Source organism: Exophiala dermatitidis, assembly GCF_000230625.1.
Source record: "Exophiala dermatitidis NIH/UT8656 unplaced genomic scaffold supercont1.5, whole genome shotgun sequence".
In the NCBI taxonomy this organism is placed as follows: domain Eukaryota; kingdom Fungi; phylum Ascomycota; class Eurotiomycetes; order Chaetothyriales; family Herpotrichiellaceae; genus Exophiala; species Exophiala dermatitidis.
Window position 1 is genome coordinate 1,918,017 of NW_008751650.1, and position 22,419 is coordinate 1,940,435.

The window sequence follows — 22,419 nt, forward strand, 5'->3', positions numbered from 1 at the left end:
ACAAGCATTTGATCGCGACACATTGGGCATACTTGTACATTACTAGTTGCCCTAGGAAGGTATGAACAAACTGGTGCGGCGGCAGCCATGGACTTGTGCCAGATGTCTTCGCCAGCAACAACGATACCGCTCTACGGCCACCGGAGCTGCAACAGCAACAGCCACGCTCGATTCCTCTTATGAGTCTGCATATCTCCACGCGTCACCTGCCCGGAGCAGTGACAATGCTCTGCTCCGCGAGGTCTTTAACAAAAAAGGCAAATGGCGCACTGCGGAGAAGAAGAGCTCGGGGCTAATAGGGAACAAACATCTCACCACTCCACGAGGATTTCAAAAGTTCGCAGAGACAGCAGTGGCACAATGTAAGAGGGTGGTGGAGAGGACTCTGGCAGCTTCTACGGTCGAAGAGTACAGAGCCATCCCTAGAGACCTTGATCGACTGAGTGATCTGTTGTGCCGGGTCATAGATCTGTCCGACTTCATCAGGAGCATCCACCCAGACTCGGCGGTCGCGGCCGCAGCTTCGGCGTCGTACTCGCTGATGTTCCAATACATGAACGAGCTGAATACGACTACGGGCCTCAATCAGCAACTGAAAAAGGCGTGGGACATGCCGGAAGTCCTGTCTCACTGGAATGAAGAAGAGAAGACGGTGGCCCAGCTCTTGATGAAGGACTTTGCAAAGTCAGGTATCGATCTGCCCGAACAGCAGAGACAACAATTCGTCTCTCTCTCCAATGATATTGCTCAGGTAGGAACGGATTTCGTCAATCAGATGGACCATGCCAAGGATCATGTTACCTTCTCGCTGAAGCAGCTTGACGGCGTCGATCCTACTCTAGTTCAAGGCATGAAGTCCTGGGAACGAGTGCAAATTCCAGTCTATAGCTCGGCGTCCAAGGTGATTCTGAACTCGGCCAAAAGTCCCGCTACGCGCAGAACTGTCTATGTGGCCGAGCGTACGGCGTCGCGACAAACAATTGCCCGACTGGAACAACTTCTTCTGCGCCGGGCGCAGCTGGCTAAACTCACGGGCTATGACAGTTACGCTCAGATGACATTGGCCGACAAAATGTCCAAGACTCCTGCCGCTGTGAGTGATTTCCTCGAGTCTTTGAATGCCAACAACAGAGTTCAGGTTCAGAAAGAACTCGCGCCACTTCTAGAGCTCAAGCGAAAACTCGACGACCCGAATGCGTCATCAATAGACCCTTGGGATCATTCCTATCTGCTGGCGAAGCTGGCGCAGTTTCAGGCGGCCGCGGGACCTCGGACGTCCAAGTCTCGCCTACGCGAAAATGCCAGTAACTACTTCGCCATTGGTCATGTCATGCAAGGGTTGTCCAACCTGTTTGAATCGCTCTATGGAGTGCGGTTGGTGCCGAAAGAGACTTGCCAGGGCGAAGTCTGGCACCCAGAGGTGAGGAGGTTGGATGTTTATACCGACAAAGAGGAGCACATTGCGACCATGTACTGCGACTTGTTTTCCAGGCCTGGAAAACTGCCTAACCCAGCGCACTTTACACTTCTTTGCTCGCGCGAGATCTCGGACGAGGAAGTGATGGACTCCCAACAACGAGGAGAGCCTTTGAATGACGGCATGCCTACGATTATGGGCCCCAGTGTCTTGAAAAGGGATCCTCACGCCCGTGCGAACTACCAAATCCCGATCATCGCGTTGGTATGCGGGTTTCCAGACCCAAGTACCAGTGTAGGTCCAGCGCCATCGCTGTTGTCGCTGCACAGCGTGACGACATTGTTCCATGAGATGGGCCACGCAATCCACAGCATCCTAGGTCGGACATCGATGCAAGGCATCTCCGGAACTAGATGCGCCACAGATTTTGCCGAACTTCCGTCTGTGCTGATGGAGTATTTCGCGACCGATCCTGCTGTGCTAAAGAGTTTTGCTCGACATTGGCAGACGGATGCCGTTATCCCGGACGAGCTGCTGACCGCCCTCGCCGATGAGAGGACAACGCAGGCTGAAAGATCCGGAGGATGGAATAATGAAGCCCAAATCCTCATGTCCATCCTCGACCAGGTCTATCATTCCACAGGGCCTGTCGAGGCTCTACGAACAGGTCGGTACAACTCCACAGCCGTCTACCATGAGGTGTGGAACAAGTATGGCAGTGTACCTGAACCCCCAGAGACAGCATGGCAGGGCTTCTTCGGCCATTTGTACGGCTATGGCGCGAGTTATTATTCGTATTTGTTTGATAGGGCTATTGCTCGGCAGGTCTGGCGCACCGTATTCAAAGATGGACAGAGCAACGCCGCTTTGGACAGGGCCGCTGGCGAGCGTTTCAAGCAGGAGGTTCTGCGCTGGGGTGGTGGCAGAGACCCTTGGCTGTGCCTGGAGGGCCTAATAGGCGATGGCCGCGGTGTATTGGCCGAAGGAGGCCAGGAGGCCATGCTGGAGGTCGGCAGATGGGGGGTCGGAGCATCGAGTGAGGGTTCAATGTGACATGCCTAAAGAAAAATGCCAGAATGCTTCTGGAATGGAACCTTGTTGGTACCGTGTATCATGAAAGAACCACTGGATATGCATTTGGAGTCCAACGAATTCTGGCTCCGTGTCAATGATCGATAAGATAAGCCTCCCTGAGAAATTACATAGTAGATCTGAAGGTGAACGGCAAGGCTGACAACCAAGGCTGTGCCTTCCCACCAATAATCGTGTTCAGCATGACCGGAAAAATCTTATATAAGCAATATTTTTATTTATCCGATGCAACGTTGCTCGAGGGATTCATGTCTTTTCGCCCGCATCGTGATGTACTACTTTATAACTGCCTCCTTCCAGGATACCGACAGAAGCATATTGGGAGTTGATATGGCGGCGTAAACGACTCTCCAAACTATGGTGTCTTGACCACGGCGCACTCAACATGGGCGATGAAGGGCACGATCCTGTCCTGGCCAGGGAGGACTCTCATGAGGCTGACTTCAGACCGGGAAAGAGACAGCGCACATTTATTGCGCGTCAGGTGCGTCCCTGCTGCCAGCTTATTTTCAGCGCCGTCGTGCTGATATTTTCCCAAGGCATGCGAAGCATGTCGGGCCAAGAAGACGAGATGCGACGAGGACATGCCCTGCAGTCTCTGCAGGACTCTAGGAATCGAGTGTACTTACGCGGAACGCAAACCGACCAAGTGAGCCCCGTTTGTCTCTGAGTAACCTCCTATTCAGCTGACGACAGTTCCAAGAAATGAGATCTCCATGAGCATGATTTTCAACACGTTGAAACGAATGGAGTCTAAGATCGACCATCTCTCCGACCAAGATCCTCCTTCAAAATCCCGACAGCAGTCGGTAGCAATTTTAAGTGAGCATGATCGCCATACGACAGAGAGCCCGGGTCGCATGGAATCCGCCATGTCAATCAGGTCCATAACCTCGCCTCAGGCCCCTACCCCAGTACCGCCGACCAAATTACCCGGGCTACTGTCGTTCAGTGCTCATCAGACGGTGCATTGGCCGGGCGTGGTAGCAACCCTCCCGCCCAGTCTCTCTAGCGCGGCAGGCAACCTTGAAAAAAGCTATCCTACGCTGTTGGAATCAGGACGAGCCCAGCTCAGTCCGATGATACCAGCGCAAGCGGGACTTACAGGAGAAGACTGGCTTGCTTCACTCAGTTTATCCTGCGTCAAAGAATTATCAAACGCTTATTTCGACACCTTCAACCGCGTTTACCCATGTATTGACCGCGACTTCTACTTCTTGAGTACCCTCGCCGTTGTGGTACGGGAAGGTTTCGGCTATGACATGGAGTCATGCCTCGTACTGAATGTCATGGCTCTGGGATGCATGGGTCTCAAAGCCTACGAGGAAGGAGGTTTTGATACTTCGCTTACGGAATCCCTATCTCCGATCATCCGTCATATCATAGACGAAGAAATCCCCGGATTGAGCTTCTTCAATGAGGCCCGTAAACGGGTCGGATTCTGCCTCTGTGAGCGGGACATTCAAAGCTGCCAGTACTACCTGGTGTCCGCTGTGTTCTTTGCTCAAACCATGCGGCCGGTCGACGAATGGATGATGACCAATCGCGCCGCCATGACCTGTACGGCATTCTTCAAATGCCCACCGATGCCGCATGACGAGTGGTCGGCGGACATGCAATCCCGCCTATTCTGGACCGCTCTAGTGCTTGAGACAGTAATTGTCCAAGAATTGGAACTGCCTCCGAGTCGACTGAAGGAGTTCGAGGACGTCGTGCCACTTCCGAAATTCATCACGTATCCCTATGCCGACAAGTCACGCCCATGGAACTCGGATGATTCGTACTACCACTACCACTTCCTCGCCCAGATTGCGCATCGGATCATCCTCAGCCGCATCCGGGAAGAGCTATACTACAGCAACCCGTCGGCCGCCCTGGCGGACGAGTTGCGGCACCAGCTCGAACAGTGGCGAGAAAATCTGCCCCCGGGGCTGCAGTGGACCAGCGAAGGTGAAGATCAGGTGTTTGGCAGCCCTGCCGATGCCGTTGTCTTGACCCTCCTACAGGCCCGATATCGCATCTCCAGGTTCCACCTCGGCCGGCCATTCCTGTACAAAGCCATTCAAAAGCCCATGTCTGTCTCGGACACGGACTTGAAAATGTGTTCAGAAGCTCTGCAATTCGCCATGGATTGGCCTTTGGCTCTGGATGTGTGTGTGAGGATGAAGGATTTCATGCCGCTGAAGTACTTTGTGTCTGGCCAAATGTTTGGTCAACTCTTCATATTTCATGCTTTCAAGAACTCACCCAACCCTCGTGTCCGGGACACGCTACCCCTGGGATATGATGTATGGTGTACCAAGATGTTAAGGTTCATGTCTGAACTCGTCGCCTTAAGTCCTACTGTCGCCCAGGACTTTGAATTGTTGTCCACGTTGTACCATCTTGCCGAGGTATGAAGCTGTGCCGACGCAATCCAGATGGACCGACAGCCAAAGACGGATTTCCCGCCATGAAGGCGATGGTCATCAAGGGCTCCCCTATTGTTCATTGACGAGGAACATGTTGTACAATCTCCAACAACAGCCCGCAAGTCGTCAGATTCGGTGGCTGCGACTGCCCAGAAACTACAACGGGCTATTGGCCATTACGCCTGTCATTCGGGTCTTTGCTAACCTTTAGTGTGTTTCATTCGCTTTCAGCAGTGATCACCAGCAACGTGGCCCCAGGTACCGGCTGAACGGATGTGGTTGATCACCACTGGTCAAGAACCAGGACGCGGAAAGTTACCTCTCGGCTGCAAGGCTGCATGCACAGCCCTTGGGGGTTGGCTAAGGCTCTCTCCAATCCAAGACAGGGTGTACAAAGCCTGGCAAGGAAGGCTCAACAAGGTACCAGCCATGATGACAGGGTGACTGTGGCAACTACTGTTATCATCCCGCATAACGCAACTCTGCAAACCCCATGTTTCTGGGGATTGCGACAAGGGGCAAGAAAATGTCCGACCCCGTCTCGAGGCTGTCACAGCTTACTTTCCTTTCTAAGTATACCGAAGTGGACCTGACCGACTGCACGCCATGTTGTAGCGATCTATGCGATCATAACCTGACGAGTAACTCGCAGTGTGTTGCAAGAGTGGTATGACGGTCTCTGGGAGTGAGTCCGGGGACACGGATAGAATGAGGAGGTACAAATGCTGTCTCCAACTTGACAGACGTGCAACTGGCATGCTATCTCATAGGGCTGTGAGTCTAGCGCAACTCCTGCCCTTCTGTCGGCGGATCGACAAGGCTGGCCAACTCATCGCGATAACGATTGAAAGGAGGCTCCAGCACGACCTGCCTATCACATTTCAGGACTCGGGACGAAAGGAACACACTTCCATTTGCCTCGGCGCTGAAACGGTCGCGAATAGGAAAACAGGAGGGAGAATCACACATCGCTGGCGTTCTTCTGTTACGGTTGACGAATCGATGCCAACGAGTCGCGCGAGGACCAGAGATGCTCGAAGCACGGCACCATTCCGATGGCTCGGTTCTCGCCAAAACCCCCTCTCTAGTCTCATCCGATTCGTTGCTTTGTATCAGCGGTCAGGACATCCGGCGGATGAACGCATTCTGAACCTCCATGTCGGGCCCAAGCTTCGCCGTAGACGCCTACTCGTGCCAAAAGCCCAGCAGCATTTCCCGCTCAGTATTAGATGCGGCGGGCTTTGGAACTTGATATAGTAGTAAAGCTGAAGGACAACTTGTCTCTGGCCACTGAGCAAGTCGGTCCCGGCGGCACCGATACCGACTATCTGAGGACATGACAACATTGTTAGGGACACGTTGCTCCAGGGGCTTCAGCCCTCGGTTGGCCAACGAGGACAGGAAGAGAAACACCAACCAACAAGTGATTATTGTTGAACGGCGGGTCCTTGCCCCCGCGCCTCGCTGTCGAGATAACCAACGGGGGAAGCTTCCAGGGTTACCAAACTAAGTATTCCGGGGCTCAGAGTCCTCCACGCAACTGGACAAACGGCAAGTTTAATTTCTCCTGGCTGCCCCGCGTCTCCCCGGTCTGTGTCCCTGTTCCCCGTGGCAATTTTGGCGAGGGGCGGGGGCGCGGAGAGAGGGGGGTGACGAAGGCTGCCAGCCTCAAGGGTCCTGGTCCTGGCAGGTATTTAAAAACATTTTATCTTCTGTGGTCCGATCCGAAGTTCTTCCCTGAAACCATCAAGCTGGACTTTGCCTCGCTCTTCTACCTGCGCCTTGTTCACATATCTTTACACAAGAGTGCAGATACAAGGGACCCGGAAAAGACAGCTTTCAGACCTATCTCGTGTTCTTCAACATGAGCGTCAAAGTCCAATCGGCCACGGACCCGGGCCTCACTCTGTCCAAGGACCGATGTGAGCCTGGGTCCGTTAACATCCCTGTGGCCAAGTGGCCCAAGACAGCCCAGACGACCTCGGTCGATGCGAATGCCGTGGCCAACAAAATCGTCGACACATTCAACAACGCTCTTGCCAACGGAGACACTCAGGCGATTGCAGACTTGTTCCTAGACGACGGCTACTGGCGGGATCACCTCGGTGTCTCTTGGGACCTGCGGACGCTGAAGGGGCCCAAGAAGATTGCCGAGTTCCTCGCCGACGTCGGATGTCCGTTGCAAAAGATCGAGATCGACCGAAGCTCCGCCTACCGCTCGCCCCAGCTGGGAGCCTTTGACGGCACCGGCGACGTCAAGGGGATCCAGTTCTTCTTCAACTTTACCTCCAAGGTCGGCGCAGGCCAGGGTGTCGCTCGGCTGGCTGAGCGAGACGGACAATGGAAGATTTTCACTTTGTTCACAACCCTGCGTGAGCTCAAGGGCCACGAGGAAGCCGTTGGGCCCCGTCGGTCCAAGGGTGTCGAGCATGGTGGCAAGCCGGATCGCAAGAACTGGCTGGAGAGGAGACGGGCCGAAATCAACTTTGAGAATAAAGAGCCAACGGTGATGATTCTAGGTATGTATGACCGAACAGCTCAACCATCTACTTTTTGTCAGTTACTTACGCTTTTTTGTCCAGGTGCCGGCCAGGGCGGACTCACAGCAACATCTCGGCTCAAGATGCTCGGCGTTGAAACACTCGTGATCGACAGTGAAGACCGAATCGGCGACAACTGGCGACGCCGGTACCACCAGCTGGTCCTGCACGATCCAGTCTGGTACGACCACATGCCATATCTGCCATTCCCCGAATTCTGGCCCGTATTCACGCCCAAGGACAAACTGGCGGAATTCTTCGAGTCGTACGCGACACTGCTGGAGCTGAACGTATGGGTCAAGACAACGCTGGAGTCTACGTCTTGGGACGACAACAAGCGACAATGGACCGTGACCGTGAAGCGGACGAAACCCGACGGCACGACCGAGACTCGCACCCTGCACCCACGGCACATCATCCAAGCGACAGGCCACTCAGGCAAGAAGAATTTCCCCTCGCACATGAAGGGAATCAACAACTTCAAGGGTGACCGTCTGTGCCACTCGTCCGAGTTCCCTGGCGCCCGACTAGACGGCAAAGGCAAGAAGGCCGTCGTGGTGGGATCCTGCAATTCAGGCCACGACATCGCACAGGATTTCTACGAAAAGGGCTACGATGTGACCATGGTGCAACGGTCGACGACGTGCGTCATTTCCAGCGAGGCCATTACGGAAATCGGTCTCAAGGGATTATATTCCGAAGGTGGACCTCCAGTGGACGATGCCGACTTGTGGCTGCACAGCTTGCCTAGCGAAGTCCTCAAGGCACTACAGATCAAGATCACCGAGTTGCAAGAACAATATGACAAAAAGACGCTCGATGGACTGGCCAAGGCCGGGTTTGGACTGGACAGAGGTCCAGAGGGTGCTGGTTTGTTTATGAAGTATTTCCAGCGCGGAGGCGGCTATTATATCGATGTCGGATGTGCGCAGCTCATTATCGATGGCAAGATCAAGATCAAGCAGGGCCAGGAAATCGACGAGGTCCTCCCGCATGGTCTGCGTTTCGCCGATGGCTCCGAGCTCGAGGCCGATGAAATTATCTTTGCCACTGGGTACCAAAACATGCGCACCCAGGCCCGTGAGATTTTCGGCGATGAACTTGCTGATCGTGTTGGCGATATCTGGGGCTATAACCAGGAAGGAGAGATGCGGACTATCTGGCAGAAGACGGGCCATCCGGGATTCTGGTTCATGGGTGGCAATCTTGCGCTGTGCAGGTATTATTCGAAGATCCTGGCCTTGCAGATCAAGGCTATTGAGGAGGGGCTGTTGAAGTATAATCCATAAGTGATTGTTGTGGTCAACAAGCTACATAGCGACGGATGAACCCGATGATGGACCCGATGGCCAATTTAGCTATATATATATACACACTTACACACTTATCAAGTGTTGGAAATGAAAGGAGCGATTTGAACTACTCGACTAACTGTCTTTGTTGTGTGTCTGTTCATACAGAGAGAGAAGGAAATACTGTAAATGTATCGGTGCCCCTGTGACCACTGACCTTGACCACGCTGCCCGTAGTGCTGGAAAGACACTTGTGACTCCCTTGTGACTCCCTTGTGACCCCCTTGTTGACTACTTACTAGCAAGGCTGATGTGTTTCAGGAGGACTGTACATTTACCGCAAAGTAAAGGTATGGCACATTGGCAAGGCTCTCTCTTTCCCAGAGCCTCATATTAAGCTTTGATTATGGTTCCCTCGCCAAATCTGCAGCAAACTCCTTGGATCTGACGACCAGCTCTTTTTGGGAAAACGCGAAAGGGAAAAAAAAGTCTTTTAACACTTTTCCTGTATCTAGCGGATCCTGTGGACCGCAGACAGCCGCCGAGTTTGAGATGACATCGAACCACCTCAGTTGACGGAGCCTCTAATTGCACATTTTGCGAGATCAAGGCAACAATCCATGGCTCGAGAGTTCGACATCCCTGTACTGACTGGGAGCAGTGTTGAAACCATGCTATGTCGACCAGACATGGTATCGACATCAACATCAATAGAATTATCAACTTCGGAAAGCTGACTCGAGGAAACACCAGTGCTTGCACCCATGCTGAATAACATAACAGGGCTAGACAGCCTTCTCATCGGTCGCCTCAGACTTGGTCTCTTCTCGAGTGCCTTTGGGTTCACCACCATCGTCTGGACCGCCAGATTCGACATTGGTTTTCTTAGTTGCCTCCGCTTGGTCTTCTTGTCGGGCAATTTCCTCCATTGCGGCGATGGCATCTTCATCGTCCTCGCCGTCAAACTCATCCTTCTGCACGACCTTCTCACCATCCGTCTTCTCCGGGAGTTCTGTGACTGGCCCGTCTTCTTCGGGCGTCTTCTCCTGACTAGCCGTGGCTTTGACTGGTTCCTGGACCGGTGGCGCCTTGATCGGATGCTGGACGTTCAGATTCCAATCAATCACACCTTCCGGACCGTAGCGTGACTCCAACCATTCATTGGCCTTTTTGAAGTGGCCGCAGTCGAAGAACCCCTTGTGAGCACTCAGTGGGGACGGATGTACGCTCTTCAATACCAAATGTCGGCCTCCGGTAATCTTCTCGCAGCGTTTCTGGGCCGGCATGCCCCAAGCCAAAAACACAACACCCCGCGTCCGCACCTTGACAACCGTGTCAATGACCTTTTGAGTGAACTTTTCCCAGCCGCGGTTGGCGTGCGAATTGGCCTGGCCCGCACGCACCGTTAGGCAGGTGTTGAGCAGGAGCACGCCTTGGTCGGCCCATGGTGTCAGGAGCCCCGAGTTCTTGGGCGGTGGGCTGAAATCGGGATAATCTTTCTTGATGGCGATGTAGATGTTCTTAAGGGATGGCGGAGCAGGTGTAGGTGGTCGCACAGAGAAGCAGAGGCCGTGGGCTTGGTTGTGGCCGTGGTAGGGGTCTTGTCCTAGGATCACCACGCGCACCTTGTGTAGAGGACAGTGACGAGACCTGGAACAGATACCGGTCAGCTTGAATTCCAATGAGCGCGCATACAGCACAGAGTTTCGTGGGAAAGTGCATTGTCATGTGGAATAGACATTTGTGACTGGCTTACCAGCTGTACACGTCCTCGAGCGGAGGATAGATCTTCTGTCCTGAATCAATCTCTTTCTGCAAGAACCGCTTCAGTTCCAGAAAACTCGGCGACGTGACTTCGTCTTTCAATGCGCCCAGCCAGCTCGGGTCCAAAGTGTCGATTTCTAGCTTCAGCAGTTTCCTCTGCTCCTCGGTCAGGCTGGCCACCCATTTGTCCTTGTCGAACTTCAATGGGGGCGCATCACTTGCTGTTGAGCTGCTGGTAAAGGACGTAGGCTTCCCGCCGCCCGACGGTGTGACTTTGGGAGGGCCGAAGAAGGACGTGAGGTCGCCATTCCGTTTCGGTTGGCTGGCGGAGGTGGGAGGTTCTTTTCGTTTTAGAGAAGACATTGCGCGGGAATGACGGTATGCTAGTACGAGCAGATGGGTGTGCCGTCTCGGAGGGAGACTACGCGTGGATAAATTGACACGGCTCACGGTCCGAGGCCACAACATACAACCCCAAGGCAGTCAGATACGGTCAGATCGTTATTGTCAACGCTTCAACGGAAAACAGAGCTGACCGGGACTGCATGAGTTGACGGTGTATCTCAGGCTGCGGTGGTTCAAGTTGCATGAACATTGGGCTGCCACTAAACGCGCTTCAAACACGACCTACATTGTACTAGAAAGAGACGCGTCGGGCGGGAGGCGTCGCTAGTGCAGGGCCGAGGGGGCCCCTCGGGCTAACGAGGCACTCGGGGGATGCTGGACAGGCTCGCGGAGCCCCGGGGACCTTGTTTGTAGTTGCAGTACCAGCTGGAGGAATCGTGCTGCAGGCTCAGCTCCAGCCAAGTGCACCTGCAGCCACCCCAGAATAGCTAAGTAGTAGGTCCCTAGCCAGGCCCCTGGCATCCCTGAAGTAACCTTGGTCTGTTGCACACCAACTGGCTTCACCGGTGTAGCCGATGGATTTTGAATCAATCTTCTGCAGGGCTTCGATCTTGTGTGACACAGGTAGACATAGTAGGTGATAGGCAAGATGTGATTAGACTGGCACTGTAATTGACCCTATTCAAGTTCCATCCGAAAAGTCTACCTGTAAACCGTCTCTATCTTTTGTTCTATGCCCGTCACTGCAATGCTCATATGCGTCCATATTCTATCGAGATTGGGCTGCCAACCACTCTATCACAATCACAGCCTGGCCGACAGAGGTGCCTGACCTCCGCCTCGAGGAGCAGGAGCGCCTATCCGTTTGCCACGTTCATCGAACTCAATCTTCTTGCCCGTGATGAGACTTTCTTGTAGGGCGCCTCCGATCTTGACCGCAGCCACGGCCCCCTCCAGTCGGAGGGGTACTTCGGTGTTGTCGAGGCAGCAGGCGGTGAACTCGTTGGCCTCAGTAATGAAGGCCTCGCGGAATCGGCCATAATAGTCCTGAGGGATCTCACGACGGATTCCGGATGGCTCATAAATGTTGACAAGAGTGCCAGTGGGTTGGGTGTTGACTGACACTTTTCCTTTGGTGCCGGTGATCTCGGTGCCTGCGCTCCCAGTCAGTAAGCAATCCAGAATCTTGCACCATTCGCTCGCATCACCACCACTGCAGTGATACTTACAGTCTTCTTGTCCAGCGGCCATCATCCGGCTGCAGTACAGCTGGCAAATCTTGCCACCATAAAATTCAATAATCCCGACGGCGTTGTCCCGGTCGTTGTACTTTCTCAGTTCCGGAGACACGGCAGTGATTCCGACAGCACTGACTGATTTGACCACCGAGTCCTCCCCAAAGAACCACAGAGCGAGATCAATGTCGTGGATGGAGCAATCGACGAAGATACCCCCAGAGAACTGGGCATACTCGACAAAGAAGCCGGAAGGATCGAGTTTATCACATGTCTGAGAGCGGATCACCGCCGGCTTTCCCACCACTCCAGAGCGCACTTTCTGGTATGCATCCCGATAAGAGGCATCGAAGCGACGCGAAAAGCCACAGATGACCTTCTGGTTGGGAAATCGTTTTATCGAGTTCTGATAAGCCGAAAGAACGGATTGGGACTGCGGACAAACAAGTTAATGCAATGGCTCCACATAACAGGCATATGGTTGACTTACCACCTCCGGGCTTGTGCTGAGCGGCTTCTCGCAGAGCACATGCAGCCCCAAGTTGATGGCCTTGATGGCCTGTTCGGCATGAACGATGGTGGCTGAGGAGATGACCACTGCCTCGAGGTCCTTCTCTTCTCTCAGCATCTCATCGTAGTCGGCATATGTTCTAACACCCTCCAGGGTCCGGTTGGCCCATTCCAATTCTTTCAGTTCTGGCGAGGTTACGGCGATCACTTCGGCGCGGGGAGTCAAGTTGTAAAAATGGAGTGCATGGCGCGCGCCCATGCGGCCCAAACCGGCAATGGCGACTTTGAGCTTTCTACCAGGCATTTCGTCGGCTGATTGCAATGAGGACGAGAAAAGAGATGATGGAGAGCGCAGAGAGGAAGCCATGTAGTGGCTGTTGAGAATCTTTTTATCTCTGACGCTGGTTCTCCGCCGCTCCGCTAGTGTATGGGAATCGGTGGATCTCCGAAACAGTGACAACGACTACACCGCCATCAAGAAGTCCTGCAGTGGGTGCCATATATACCACTGTACATTTTTTGGGCGCACATACATCGCTGGCGCGGCGACGAGTGTGTCGTAGCAGAACACCTTCGGAAAAGGGACAAATCTGGAAGGCGCACCAGCAACATCGTACTCCATCCCGAGATCTCGAGGTAGATCATTCGACGCAAACAGTGAAGCGCGTGCAACTGGCGGTCCAGGCCTCACCCGGGGAACTTTTACCCCTTTGACCATTGGGGCAACTCCCAGTGGCTGCCTCTACACCAGGGGTGACAGTGACCTTCTCCACGTTTGACCCTGATGCCCCGGCACTATGCGGGTGCAACCCCGAGTCCCGCAAGCGGGGGATGGTCATGAGAGGGACTCTACAAATGTGAGGCAACTTACCGCCGAGCACTAGATTTTGGCGGTCTGAGATCTTTGAGTTCGTTGACGAGAGCTTCGCCGAGTCCAGCCCTGGGCTGAATCACCTTTTCCGATGATTTGATTCTCACCCCATCGGCCCAAATGAACCCTCCAAGTACATCGCGCCAGATTAGAGCCGAGCAAGAAGAGGGTGAGAAGACGCGGCAGCTCGTTCAGGAAACCGATGCGGCTTCCACGAACACTAGAGACAGAAGCAAGAAACGAGGAGCACCGTGTGACAATTGCAGATACGTCTAGCCTGTTCTCTTGGGACAATCTGGTCCCACTCCCTCTCCTGATGAGGTGTTCAGCCTCGCAGGAAAGGTTTCTTTGCGCCGCAACATACTGACCATCTTTGCACACAGAGGCACCTGAAGTGTGAGCAAGGCTAGCCTTCGCGACCCATGGCGAGACTGACCTTCTTTGTCCCGATGGTCCACAGGTGATTTCGCGTCTTCCACCTGTAAAAGATGTCAGCGGTCCGGCGAACGCTGCGTCCGCAGCAGGGCGGGCATCAGATTTCGACACAGTTCAAGATCCAGATACAGCACCAACAGCTTCTCCAAGGATCAGACTTGGTTGAAGCCGAAAAAGGCTTCCGGTGATTGTGCTCTTGAACCTTGCCATCCCCTACCAGTGTCGCTAATCAGATGCGTGCATAGATTTGATGTTCATTGATGAAACTGCCGAACTGACAGCAATTTACGATCAAGAGCAAGGACGAGGCATCGAGGAGGATGATGATCTAGACGTCGATCTTGAGGAAGAGCCGAACCCTCATCGGGGTAATGAGACGAATGCCCATAGCGCTTCCACACTTCACCATCAGGCTTCGACAGGGTCTTTGGATTCCCGATTTCGTACGGAAAACACTTCCAATCACTCACGCGGGAATGCTTTACCACCGGAAGTTGAAAATTGGCAGCAAAACCAACCCGAAACAACGAGTGTTGTCGACTCCTCAACCCAAGACACCGTCGGCCCCTTCCCGGACTTTTGGGAGACTCATAGCTCGCTTCCTATCCTGTCTCCGGCCCAAAGCAGGGTTACCGACGTGGAAACACCCGCATCCCCTTATATCGATGGCTTGGTCAAGAAGCCCTCATCTACACAACCAGTCCATACTGCTTTGGAGGTACTGCTAATTCGGTATTTTGTTGACGCTCTTGCTCGATGGTTCGATCTCTGCGATCCGGAAAAGCACTTTCAGTTGATTGTCCCCCAAAGGGCACGGTACTGTCCACCACTGCGAAACGCCATGCTCGTTGCTTCAGCGAGACATCTCTGCCTGGTTCAACGGGCACAAGCTGGACCGGAGGGTGTTTACTACTACCAAGGTCGTGCGGTTGCTGATCTTAACGAAGAAACAGCGCTTCGCTACCACAGCGAGTGTATCCAAGATCTTCTCAAACAGAGTCTCGAACCACACCAGACAAGAGATGAGAATCTCCTTGCCGCAGCCATCATTCTGCGATTTTACGAAGAAATTGATGCTCCGCTACGTGAAGACGACCGGGACAACGAGCTGTTCCTGCGGGTTATCAATGTGTTCATCAACGCCCAGATTCCCCGGGTTCCTCTAGTACCGCACAGTTCTCCCGTTATCAATGGCCCCAAAGTTGGGAGCTTGTCGGATGCTCGATATACAGCGGGGATGCCTCCTTCTCCCGAGCTCACACATTCTCCGACCGCGTCCGACACCACGACCGCTCATTCGCAAGGAGGCGTTCTTGGAAGCTCTGCCGAGGCGCCCGCCGTACGCTGGCGAACCGATGGCCTCTGTCAGGCAGGATTCTGGGTCGCCTTTCGGCAAGAGATATACTCTGCGTTTCTGAAACAGCGGCCTATAAACCACGACCTTGCACGCTGCGAAGCTTTCCGATCCTTTTCTCCCGCCGAAGATGCCGTCTGGGCTGACCGGCTTATCATCTTCTGTGCCGATGTTTTGGAGTATTGTTACGGCAATAGCAACACCACCAATAACGGTAACAACGGCCACGGCGGTCCGCCCATCAGTAGACACCGTTCCTCATCTTCTTCATCCTTGCCTGCGTCGGCATCGCCCATGGCCAAGGATCACTGGCTCTCGCTCAAGCAACAAGAAGCCACATGGGCGCAAGTCCTCCCCGCAAGTTTCGAGCCCATCTATTTCCGCGACCCGGACCGAACCCGAGGCGAAGTCTTTCCAACAATCTGTTATCTATCTGACTGCCATGTCGCGGGCGTCCAGCACGTCGAGTTGGCGAAGATACTACTGGCCGTCTTCGACCCGACACGCACCCGATTGGGCCCCGGCCACGTCGCAGGCATGCGAGCGTTGAGTCGGGAATTACGAACCATCGTCCTCCGACTGTGCGGGATCGCCCTGAGTAATCGGGACAGTCCGCCCGGATTAGTCACGGCCTTTTTGGCCATTGTCGTTTGCGGTGATCATTTCGAGGACCCGGTCGAGCAGCAGGCGCTGTTGAGTATTATTGATGAGCTGGAAGGCGTATTTGCCTGGCCTGTTGGGAATGCGCGGAATCTGCTGAAAGAGGCATGGGGAATGATGGATTGATTGACTGGGTGACTGCCCTTTCGGAGACTACCAGCATATTTATGTACACATTGGCAGGAAGTCCAGTGCTGGTTGGTATATATAGTGACGGCAACAATAAGTGTCACCTTTGAAAAGGTCGAAAAGTGCGCGCAACATGCAGTGTGGGAGAATATGAAACACAAAGCTTTGCCACATTGAACTTGGGAAAAGACAGAATGGAATGATACGAGAGGGAGCACAGCACCTCCCTTTTTCGAGTGATGCTTATCGCTCTACAAGTGTGTCACTGCGTACCTTCTGTACCTGCCTTAGGTACCTAAGTAGGTAACCAAGTACTTTGATTTGGGTACATACCTGGTATGCTATGCTGCGTCAAAATCAACCACTCTCGAACCGGTAATCCCCGGATGTGTACTGTAGCATTGATACTTCATTGCAAAAGGGCGGTTGTAGAATGGATCAGCGAATACGATAAAAATATGCCGTGTATAAATATATATATCTAGATATATATGATCTATTCCAAGCTGAAATGTAAACTGGCAGGGTCTTGAATTCGGTCCAAAGATCAGTCATCTCATCACCATACATCCTCCTGCCACCTCCTGACGCGCTTCCTCTCCTCCCTCCACTGTCTAAGGGCACCGTCGTCCATGCTGCGATGCGTTTTCAGGGCGTCGCCGATACGGTCCCCAACCTGGCGCGCCATACTCGCCGAACCACAAATATACAGGGCGGCATCGTCATCGAGAAGCAGCTTGACAACGTCGGTAGCACGATGGCCTATTTTGTCCTGTACATAGTGGCCGGGTTTGGTTCTGGTCTGTTTCTGGCTGTCATCATTATCACTACCATCACTGTACCGCGAGAAAGCATAGACGACCTCCAAGCAATCCTTCAGCGGGGAGTTGTGCACCAACTCATCCAGCTCGTCTTTGTAGAGGAGATCCAGGTCTGGGTGGCGGCAGCCGAAGAACAGGAGGATCTTGCCCATTTGTGTTTGTGGGGAATGGGAATCCTGGGTCTGATTCCGGGCTTGTTGGCTCTGTCTGATTGAAGCTAGACGAGCGCGTTCCTGCAAGAATGCGCGGAAGGGCGCGATGCCCGTGCCAGCTGCAATCAAGATCAATGGCGTCGCGGCCGAGGCGGGGAGTTTGAATGTCGACCGTCGGATGCTGGCGTAGATTGCTGGTTTTTGGACATCCGCGTGGTTTGGTTGCACAAACGAAGATAGATATGTGCTGGCCACTCCGGGGATCACGATCTGAGTTGACGTCGTTGGTGCTAGGATGGTGGTTGGGTTGTTGGCGACAGTGATGGCGGCTCGGCGGGGCGAGATGATGGACGAGCTGGAGATTGAGTAGTACCGCGGTGCCATGGGTCGGAGACTCTCGACGACAAACGACAGCGGAAGATTCCCCTCGTCATTGTCCGTCTTCCAAGTGACGGAGGGATCCACGGCGTCGGACGCCACGTGCTGCAGAAGTCGAGCCAGGGTGACATGGTGCTTGGAGACGAAGTCGGCATATGCGGCTTTGTCGGAGGCAATCTCGAGCAAGAACGACTTGGCTGCTGCTGTAGGGGCAAAAGCGGCCAGAGATAAAACCGTCTCACGAGACACAGGGGCACATACTTCCAAGTAGTGCTGGAACAGGGCGCGGAGGGTGGTGGGAGAGGGAAGTCTGGTGTTGTCGTCGTCGCCAGAGCCAGTATTTTGCTCGTCTGATCGTGGCTGAATCATGATCGGGGTGTCGGCTTGCTCTTGAAGACCGAGGACGTTTAGTAGTCGCGAGACTTCGGTGACAGGGTTAACAGGCTGCACGGCCAGGTGGTCTCCGGTTTTATATCTGATTTCAGGGAGGTCGGAAAAGTCCAGCTCAAGATGTAAGCAGCTTCGGTCGGGTTGCTGGTTCTGACCTCGTGATGGCTGTGCCGGAGTGTTTGTTTTGATCAATTCTCGTGCCGCAACCACTGGCATATGCACCGTGGGAGTCGAGGGGGTCTTGAGTGACTTCTTTTTCCTGCCCGTCGCAGGAGCAAACGGCTCGCCGAGATACACGCCGCTGACGTCGATGGAATCGTCAAAAACAAGCGAAATGGCGGGTTCATACTCGGGTTCACGCTCAGTCAGACCAAACTGTTGACACAGCTGGGCAAACAGGGCCGTCTTCCATTCCAAAAAGTCCTCTTCCGTCGTGGCTTTCGCTTCGTCCGCTTTGCCCACGACTGGCATGAACATGGTTGCGCCGCGGTCCTGGAGACCCTTGACAACGGCGTCGATCACAGCGTTGAAGTATTTGTAGTTGCTGTTGCCGCAACCGAACGCGGCAAACTTGAGATTGGAAAATAACAGTGCCTCTGATTCGGGCTTGGTGTTGACTTCAGATTTCAGCCACTGCACAAAATGCCCGGAGTTGTCACTGGGATCTCCCTCGCCATATGTGCTCATGATGAAAATGGCCGGTTTGGAACCCGGGAGTTTGGCGATACTCTCTTCGTCGTAGTCTGATACATCGGCCACGAGGGCTTCGAGTTGAAGTCGGCGATGCAAGTCCTGGGCCAGACGGTGCGCGAACCCTTCGGCCGTGCCTGACTGGGAGCCCCAGAAAATGACAGCCTGCTTCCCGGTCTCTTCGAGCCGTTGAGCAATATCCCGGGTTTGCGTTTTGGCAGAGAGCAAGTCTGCGACAGCGGCTTGAGGCCGCTCGAACCATTGGTAGTGGTAAGGATCTGGCTTGTTCCAGAGAATGCCGTTGGTGATGTAGGCCGTTCCTCCTAGAAAGAGGACGGCAAGGAGGAGAAAATCATCATACGATGCTTTCGAGAGAAGTTGTTGAAAATCAGAGATGTTTTGGAGTTTTGGCAGGACGATGGATGATTGTAGAGACGACATGGTGCAAACCGATGGTTTACCACCGTGAATGCAGATTTCGACGGCCGCAACAATTGACTTTAACCGATCACGTTGATCTCTCTCCTCACAAAGTTCCCTTACGCAACCTTCCCAACAAGATATCTGTTCAATATAGGTCCGTTGAAGTTCTTATTCATGCGGCCATCTCTCGTCAACTTGGGCAGCGTCGAGGATTAAAGCATGTCTTTCTCTTTATTACGTTGGGTCCAGCCTCGCCACGACTGGCCTCGCCGGCAAGTCATGAGGCATCGCCGGTGGAAGTCCCGTACAATCACGGCCAACCATCTCCACAAGTCGAAGAAATTGGCCCAAGTGCTGGTTCGGGACAAGGTTTCCTGAACAGAACGCTGCTCGGCGGTGCGAAACGGTGCAACATGTTCTAGAAGGACACTACTGCAGCTGTCAGTCGATCAGAAGACTCCATGTCTTGCAGGGGCGAGGCCTGTAAGCGAGCGCCGGGGGACCCCGTGGGGGAAATGAAGTGTTCAAGGGTGGAAGAAGACGGCGAGGGAGTTGAAGTGCGGGTTAAAGATAGCAAACTGCGGCGAGAATTTTCCTCTTTTGGAGGAATACTTCACATGGACACCCATTCCCACTACAGTCCAAACCACAACTGCAGTTCAGTTTGACGGGCATCTCGATCGCTCCGCCAGCTTCCATGCGTCGACATGCATCGTCGGCGAATCCATGCCTTGCAAGGATGGCCATGCATCGTGGATCCTCAGAATTCGGGATTCGGCAGCTCACGAAGAATGCACAAGATGGGACCGCCCGTTTCCGTCGACAGAACTCGAGGTACGTGCAGAGTGAAAGAAAACAAGGGTGTCCGATATTCTTCATAACCTCAGATCGAGGGACATCTGGTTCTTCGTACTACACTGCTGCCACAGCATTGAGAGCAATTTCATTTCACACATTTATTGACTCCCATCTTCCTTGCCAACATCTCTTCATCCATTGCCATTCACAAGCTTGAAGACGTCTCTCTGTCCAAAGCATTTGTTACTGAGGCAGACATTCCGTCCACGACTTGAAACCATGCTGGGAGTTGCAGCTTTTGCCAGCTCGCTTGCTTTCGCCTTCTGCTATTTTATCCTGATACCCTTCGTCAACTACTTCCGCGATCCTAAGGGCCTGCGAAAGTACCCCAAGCTGACCTTCTGGTCTGGCATCTCCGACCTCCCTTTCATCTACGAGGCACACAAGGGATTCCGATCCAATGCCCTCCTCAAAGCACACCAGAAATCACCGGTGATCCGAATTGGGCCCAATGCCCTGTCTTTCTCCAGTCCAAAGGCCATCAAAGACATCTATGGCCACAACACTGCATGCACGAAAGACATCTTCTATCAAGAGCTCGCAGGATCACATTATCACCTGGCGGATGTGATTGACAAGTCCGAGCATGCTCGCAAGAGAAAGATGCTTTCGAGCGCCTATGCCATCAAGAACCTGGAGGGATGGGAGTACAAGGTGGCAGATATGGCCAGCCGGTTGATCCGGGCGTTTGATGCTCGCTGCACCGCACCCCTCCCGGCCGGACAAGATCCCAAGGAGGAGGACCTTACCATTGACTACCGCAAGTGGACCAATCTCTTCACGGTTGCGGCCATTGCCAACATTGGCTTGAGCGAGGATCTTGGGTTTCTTGACCGCGGTGACGACCTGATCACATCTGAAGCTGCGGATGGCACCCTGAAGCAGGTACATTTCCGAGAGTGTCTACATGCCACTGCCTGGGTGCAGTCGAATCTGGTATGGTCTTACGACTGGTACAAGCGATTTGCCGCTCTCAGCAAGCTCGTGTCATCGACATATCGGAAGAAGTGGCAATTGAACCAAGACTGGGATGGTATTGTGCGGAACCGAGCCACGACCCGGTTCAAGCGATACCAGGCGGGCGAGAAACTGGACGACTTCTTCACCGCCATCCTTCACGACAAGTCAGGGACACCCAACAATCTGGAATGGGGTGAGATGGTGGCCGAGGTCAGCATCATGATGAACGCTGGGTCTGACACGACGGCCATTGCCATGAACAACGTCATGTTCTTGCTGTTGAAGCATCCCGAATGCTTGAAGAAACTCCGGGAAGAGCTTGACGGCGTGTTGGACGAGGACGAGGAGGTGGCCCCCTACGACAAGGTCAAGCATCTCCCTTACCTCCGAGCCTGTCTTGACGAGGCTCTACGGCTTCTCCCACCCACTACATTTGGTCTTCCTCGACGCACCCCACCTGAAGGAGCACCTGTCGACGGCGACTTTGTGCCAGGCAACACGACAGTGTCGATCTCGTCTTACATTGCCCACCGCAACCCAACCATCTTTGCAGAACCAGAGCAGTATAGGCCAGAGAGATGGCTGGGCGATGCTGGCAAGGAATTGCAGCCTTATTTTATTGCCTTTTCGGCAGGAGCACGCGGCTGCATCGGACGTAATATCAGCTACCTGGAGCAAATGGTGGTGCTGGCTTCAGTATTGCACCGCTACGAATTTGCCCTGCCACATCCCAAGTGGGAGCCGACAAGAAGAGAAAACTTCAACCTGTCTCCAGGGCCCATGCCGCTCAAGATCTGGCGGAGGAAGAATGCAAGCGAGGCATGAAAATGAATTTAGACCAGATGAGCGAATATGTCACTCAATGATTTTACTACAGTATTATGGAATAAGCATTCAAATACCACGATTAGAACGTACAGACATGCAATGAGATCAGTCACCCCTTCAAGTCTTTGTTCCTCTATCAATCTGCTCACATACGGCACGATGAGGCTGCATTTTGGCCCCGGGTAGATGATGCGTCCTGCCAGTGGGCACTGTACAATGTATACACTGTGTACCAAGGCAATCTAGATATCCTGTAGGTACTAACGTGCAGACTAGAGGTACAATCATGTTGTAGTGTTGTCCACCGAGACAGCTCTCGTTCAATTGCCGACGAGCGGTACCTGACCGGCCCATAGGATGTAACGCTGCAAACGGGGGCAAAGAGCATATGATGAGGTGTGTGGCGGGCAAAAGGGTCCATTCTGGCACATCGAGGCAAGATTGCGGCGATGAATGACCCTCTTTTGACACGGGGGATGGCGTCGCTCGACAACGTTTGTAGCTCGAGACGAAGATGGCGCTGGTGGCGGATCCCCCGGACTCTCTCTCCACGTTTGTTGATTGCTCTCCATTCCTCCCGCCGCATGTTGCCCAAAGGGTTGAAGTGACCCCGGCCTTCCGCCCATTCTCCCTCCACACCTTTTCTATCCACATCCCCCAGACTGCACCGGACAAGGGGTCCGGGGAAAGTGGCTCACAATCTGACAAAGAAGGCTGCTTGGGTTCCCCATCACGGCGACTGTATTGATTGGCATTGCTACTAGGGAATTGTCCCACTCCCCATTGGATACATGATCCTTTCTGATCAATGGATCAATGGGCCGCCAATTCTCGAGACTGACGTCCGGCCAATGAGACGGTCAT

General features: G+C 53.6%; 8 protein-coding genes across 8 annotated transcripts; 5 read left to right on the forward strand and 3 right to left on the reverse strand.

The window, feature by feature from the left end:
- Positions 1 to 61: 61 nt before the first annotated feature.
- HMPREF1120_06271 (mitochondrial intermediate peptidase) lies at positions 62 to 2,470 on the forward strand (the record flags this gene model as incomplete). Its single annotated transcript, XM_009160472.1, has 1 exon — positions 62 to 2,470. One exon carries the CDS (start codon positions 62 to 64, stop codon positions 2,468 to 2,470), a length of 2,409 nt encoding a protein of 802 aa, XP_009158720.1.
- A 424-nt stretch (positions 2,471 to 2,894) lies between these two features.
- On the forward strand, positions 2,895 to 4,908 carry HMPREF1120_06272 (uncharacterized protein; the record flags this gene model as incomplete). Its single annotated transcript, XM_009160473.1, has 3 exons — positions 2,895 to 2,993; positions 3,049 to 3,158; positions 3,213 to 4,908. The coding sequence occupies 3 exons, from the start codon at positions 2,895 to 2,897 to the stop codon at positions 4,906 to 4,908; spliced, it is 1,905 nt and encodes a 634-aa protein (XP_009158721.1).
- A 1,876-nt stretch (positions 4,909 to 6,784) lies between these two features.
- HMPREF1120_06273 (dimethylaniline monooxygenase (N-oxide forming)) lies at positions 6,785 to 8,749 on the forward strand (the record flags this gene model as incomplete). Its single annotated transcript, XM_009160474.1, has 2 exons — positions 6,785 to 7,439; positions 7,503 to 8,749. 2 exons carry the CDS (start codon positions 6,785 to 6,787, stop codon positions 8,747 to 8,749), a joined length of 1,902 nt encoding a protein of 633 aa, XP_009158722.1.
- On the reverse strand, positions 8,704 to 11,261 carry HMPREF1120_06274 (uracil-DNA glycosylase). The gene is made up of 2 exons (XM_009160475.1): positions 10,509 to 11,261; positions 8,704 to 10,402 (listed from the first exon to the last, which is right to left on the reverse strand). The coding sequence occupies exons 1-2, from the start codon at positions 10,982 to 10,984 to the stop codon at positions 9,538 to 9,540; spliced, it is 1,341 nt and encodes a 446-aa protein (XP_009158723.1). The 5' UTR covers positions 10,985 to 11,261; the 3' UTR covers positions 8,704 to 9,537.
- Positions 11,262 to 11,269: 8 nt separating this feature from the next.
- Positions 11,270 to 13,247, reverse strand: HMPREF1120_06275 (myo-inositol 2-dehydrogenase). The gene is made up of 3 exons (XM_009160476.1): positions 12,587 to 13,247; positions 12,091 to 12,529; positions 11,270 to 12,015 (listed from the first exon to the last, which is right to left on the reverse strand). Exons 1-3 carry the CDS (start codon positions 12,971 to 12,973, stop codon positions 11,666 to 11,668), a joined length of 1,176 nt encoding a protein of 391 aa, XP_009158724.1. The 5' UTR covers positions 12,974 to 13,247; the 3' UTR covers positions 11,270 to 11,665.
- A 915-nt stretch (positions 13,248 to 14,162) lies between these two features.
- On the forward strand, positions 14,163 to 16,052 carry HMPREF1120_06276 (uncharacterized protein; the record flags this gene model as incomplete). The annotated part of the gene is made up of 1 exon (XM_009160477.1): positions 14,163 to 16,052. The coding sequence occupies one exon, from the start codon at positions 14,163 to 14,165 to the stop codon at positions 16,050 to 16,052; it is 1,890 nt and encodes a 629-aa protein (XP_009158725.1).
- A 438-nt stretch (positions 16,053 to 16,490) lies between these two features.
- HMPREF1120_06277 (NADPH-ferrihemoprotein reductase) lies at positions 16,491 to 19,597 on the reverse strand. The gene has a single exon (XM_009160478.1). The coding sequence runs from the start codon at positions 18,925 to 18,927 to the stop codon at positions 16,615 to 16,617; it is 2,313 nt and encodes a 770-aa protein (XP_009158726.1). The 5' UTR covers positions 18,928 to 19,597; the 3' UTR covers positions 16,491 to 16,614.
- Positions 19,598 to 19,986: 389 nt separating this feature from the next.
- Positions 19,987 to 21,552, forward strand: HMPREF1120_06278 (cytochrome P450 monooxygenase; the record flags this gene model as incomplete). The annotated part of the gene is made up of 1 exon (XM_009160479.1): positions 19,987 to 21,552. The coding sequence occupies one exon, from the start codon at positions 19,987 to 19,989 to the stop codon at positions 21,550 to 21,552; it is 1,566 nt and encodes a 521-aa protein (XP_009158727.1).
- Positions 21,553 to 22,419: the final 867 nt, after the last annotated feature.

Bases quoted from the DNA above. Each gene is read 5' to 3' on its own strand.
- HMPREF1120_06277 (XM_009160478.1), bottom strand. From the start codon at position 18,927: ATGTCGTCTCTACAATCATCCATCGTCCTGCCAAAACTCCAAAACATC.
- HMPREF1120_06275 (XM_009160476.1), bottom strand. From the start codon at position 12,973: ATGGCTTCCTCTCTGCGCTCTCCATCATCTCTTTTCTCGTCCTCATTG. The intron at 12,530-12,586 runs GTAAGTCAACCA...GTTTGTCCGCAG, and splicing joins TCAGCACAAGCCCGGAGGTG to TCCCAATCCGTTCTTTCGGC. The intron at 12,016-12,090 runs GTAAGTATCACT...CTGGGAGCGCAG, and splicing joins GGCCGCTGGACAAGAAGACT to GCACCGAGATCACCGGCACC.
- HMPREF1120_06274 (XM_009160475.1), bottom strand. From the start codon at position 10,984: ATGTTGTGGCCTCGGACCGTGAGCCGTGTCAATTTATCCACGCGTAGT. The intron at 10,403-10,508 runs GTAAGCCAGTCA...TATCTGTTCCAG, and splicing joins CTCGAGGACGTGTACAGCTG to GTCTCGTCACTGTCCTCTAC.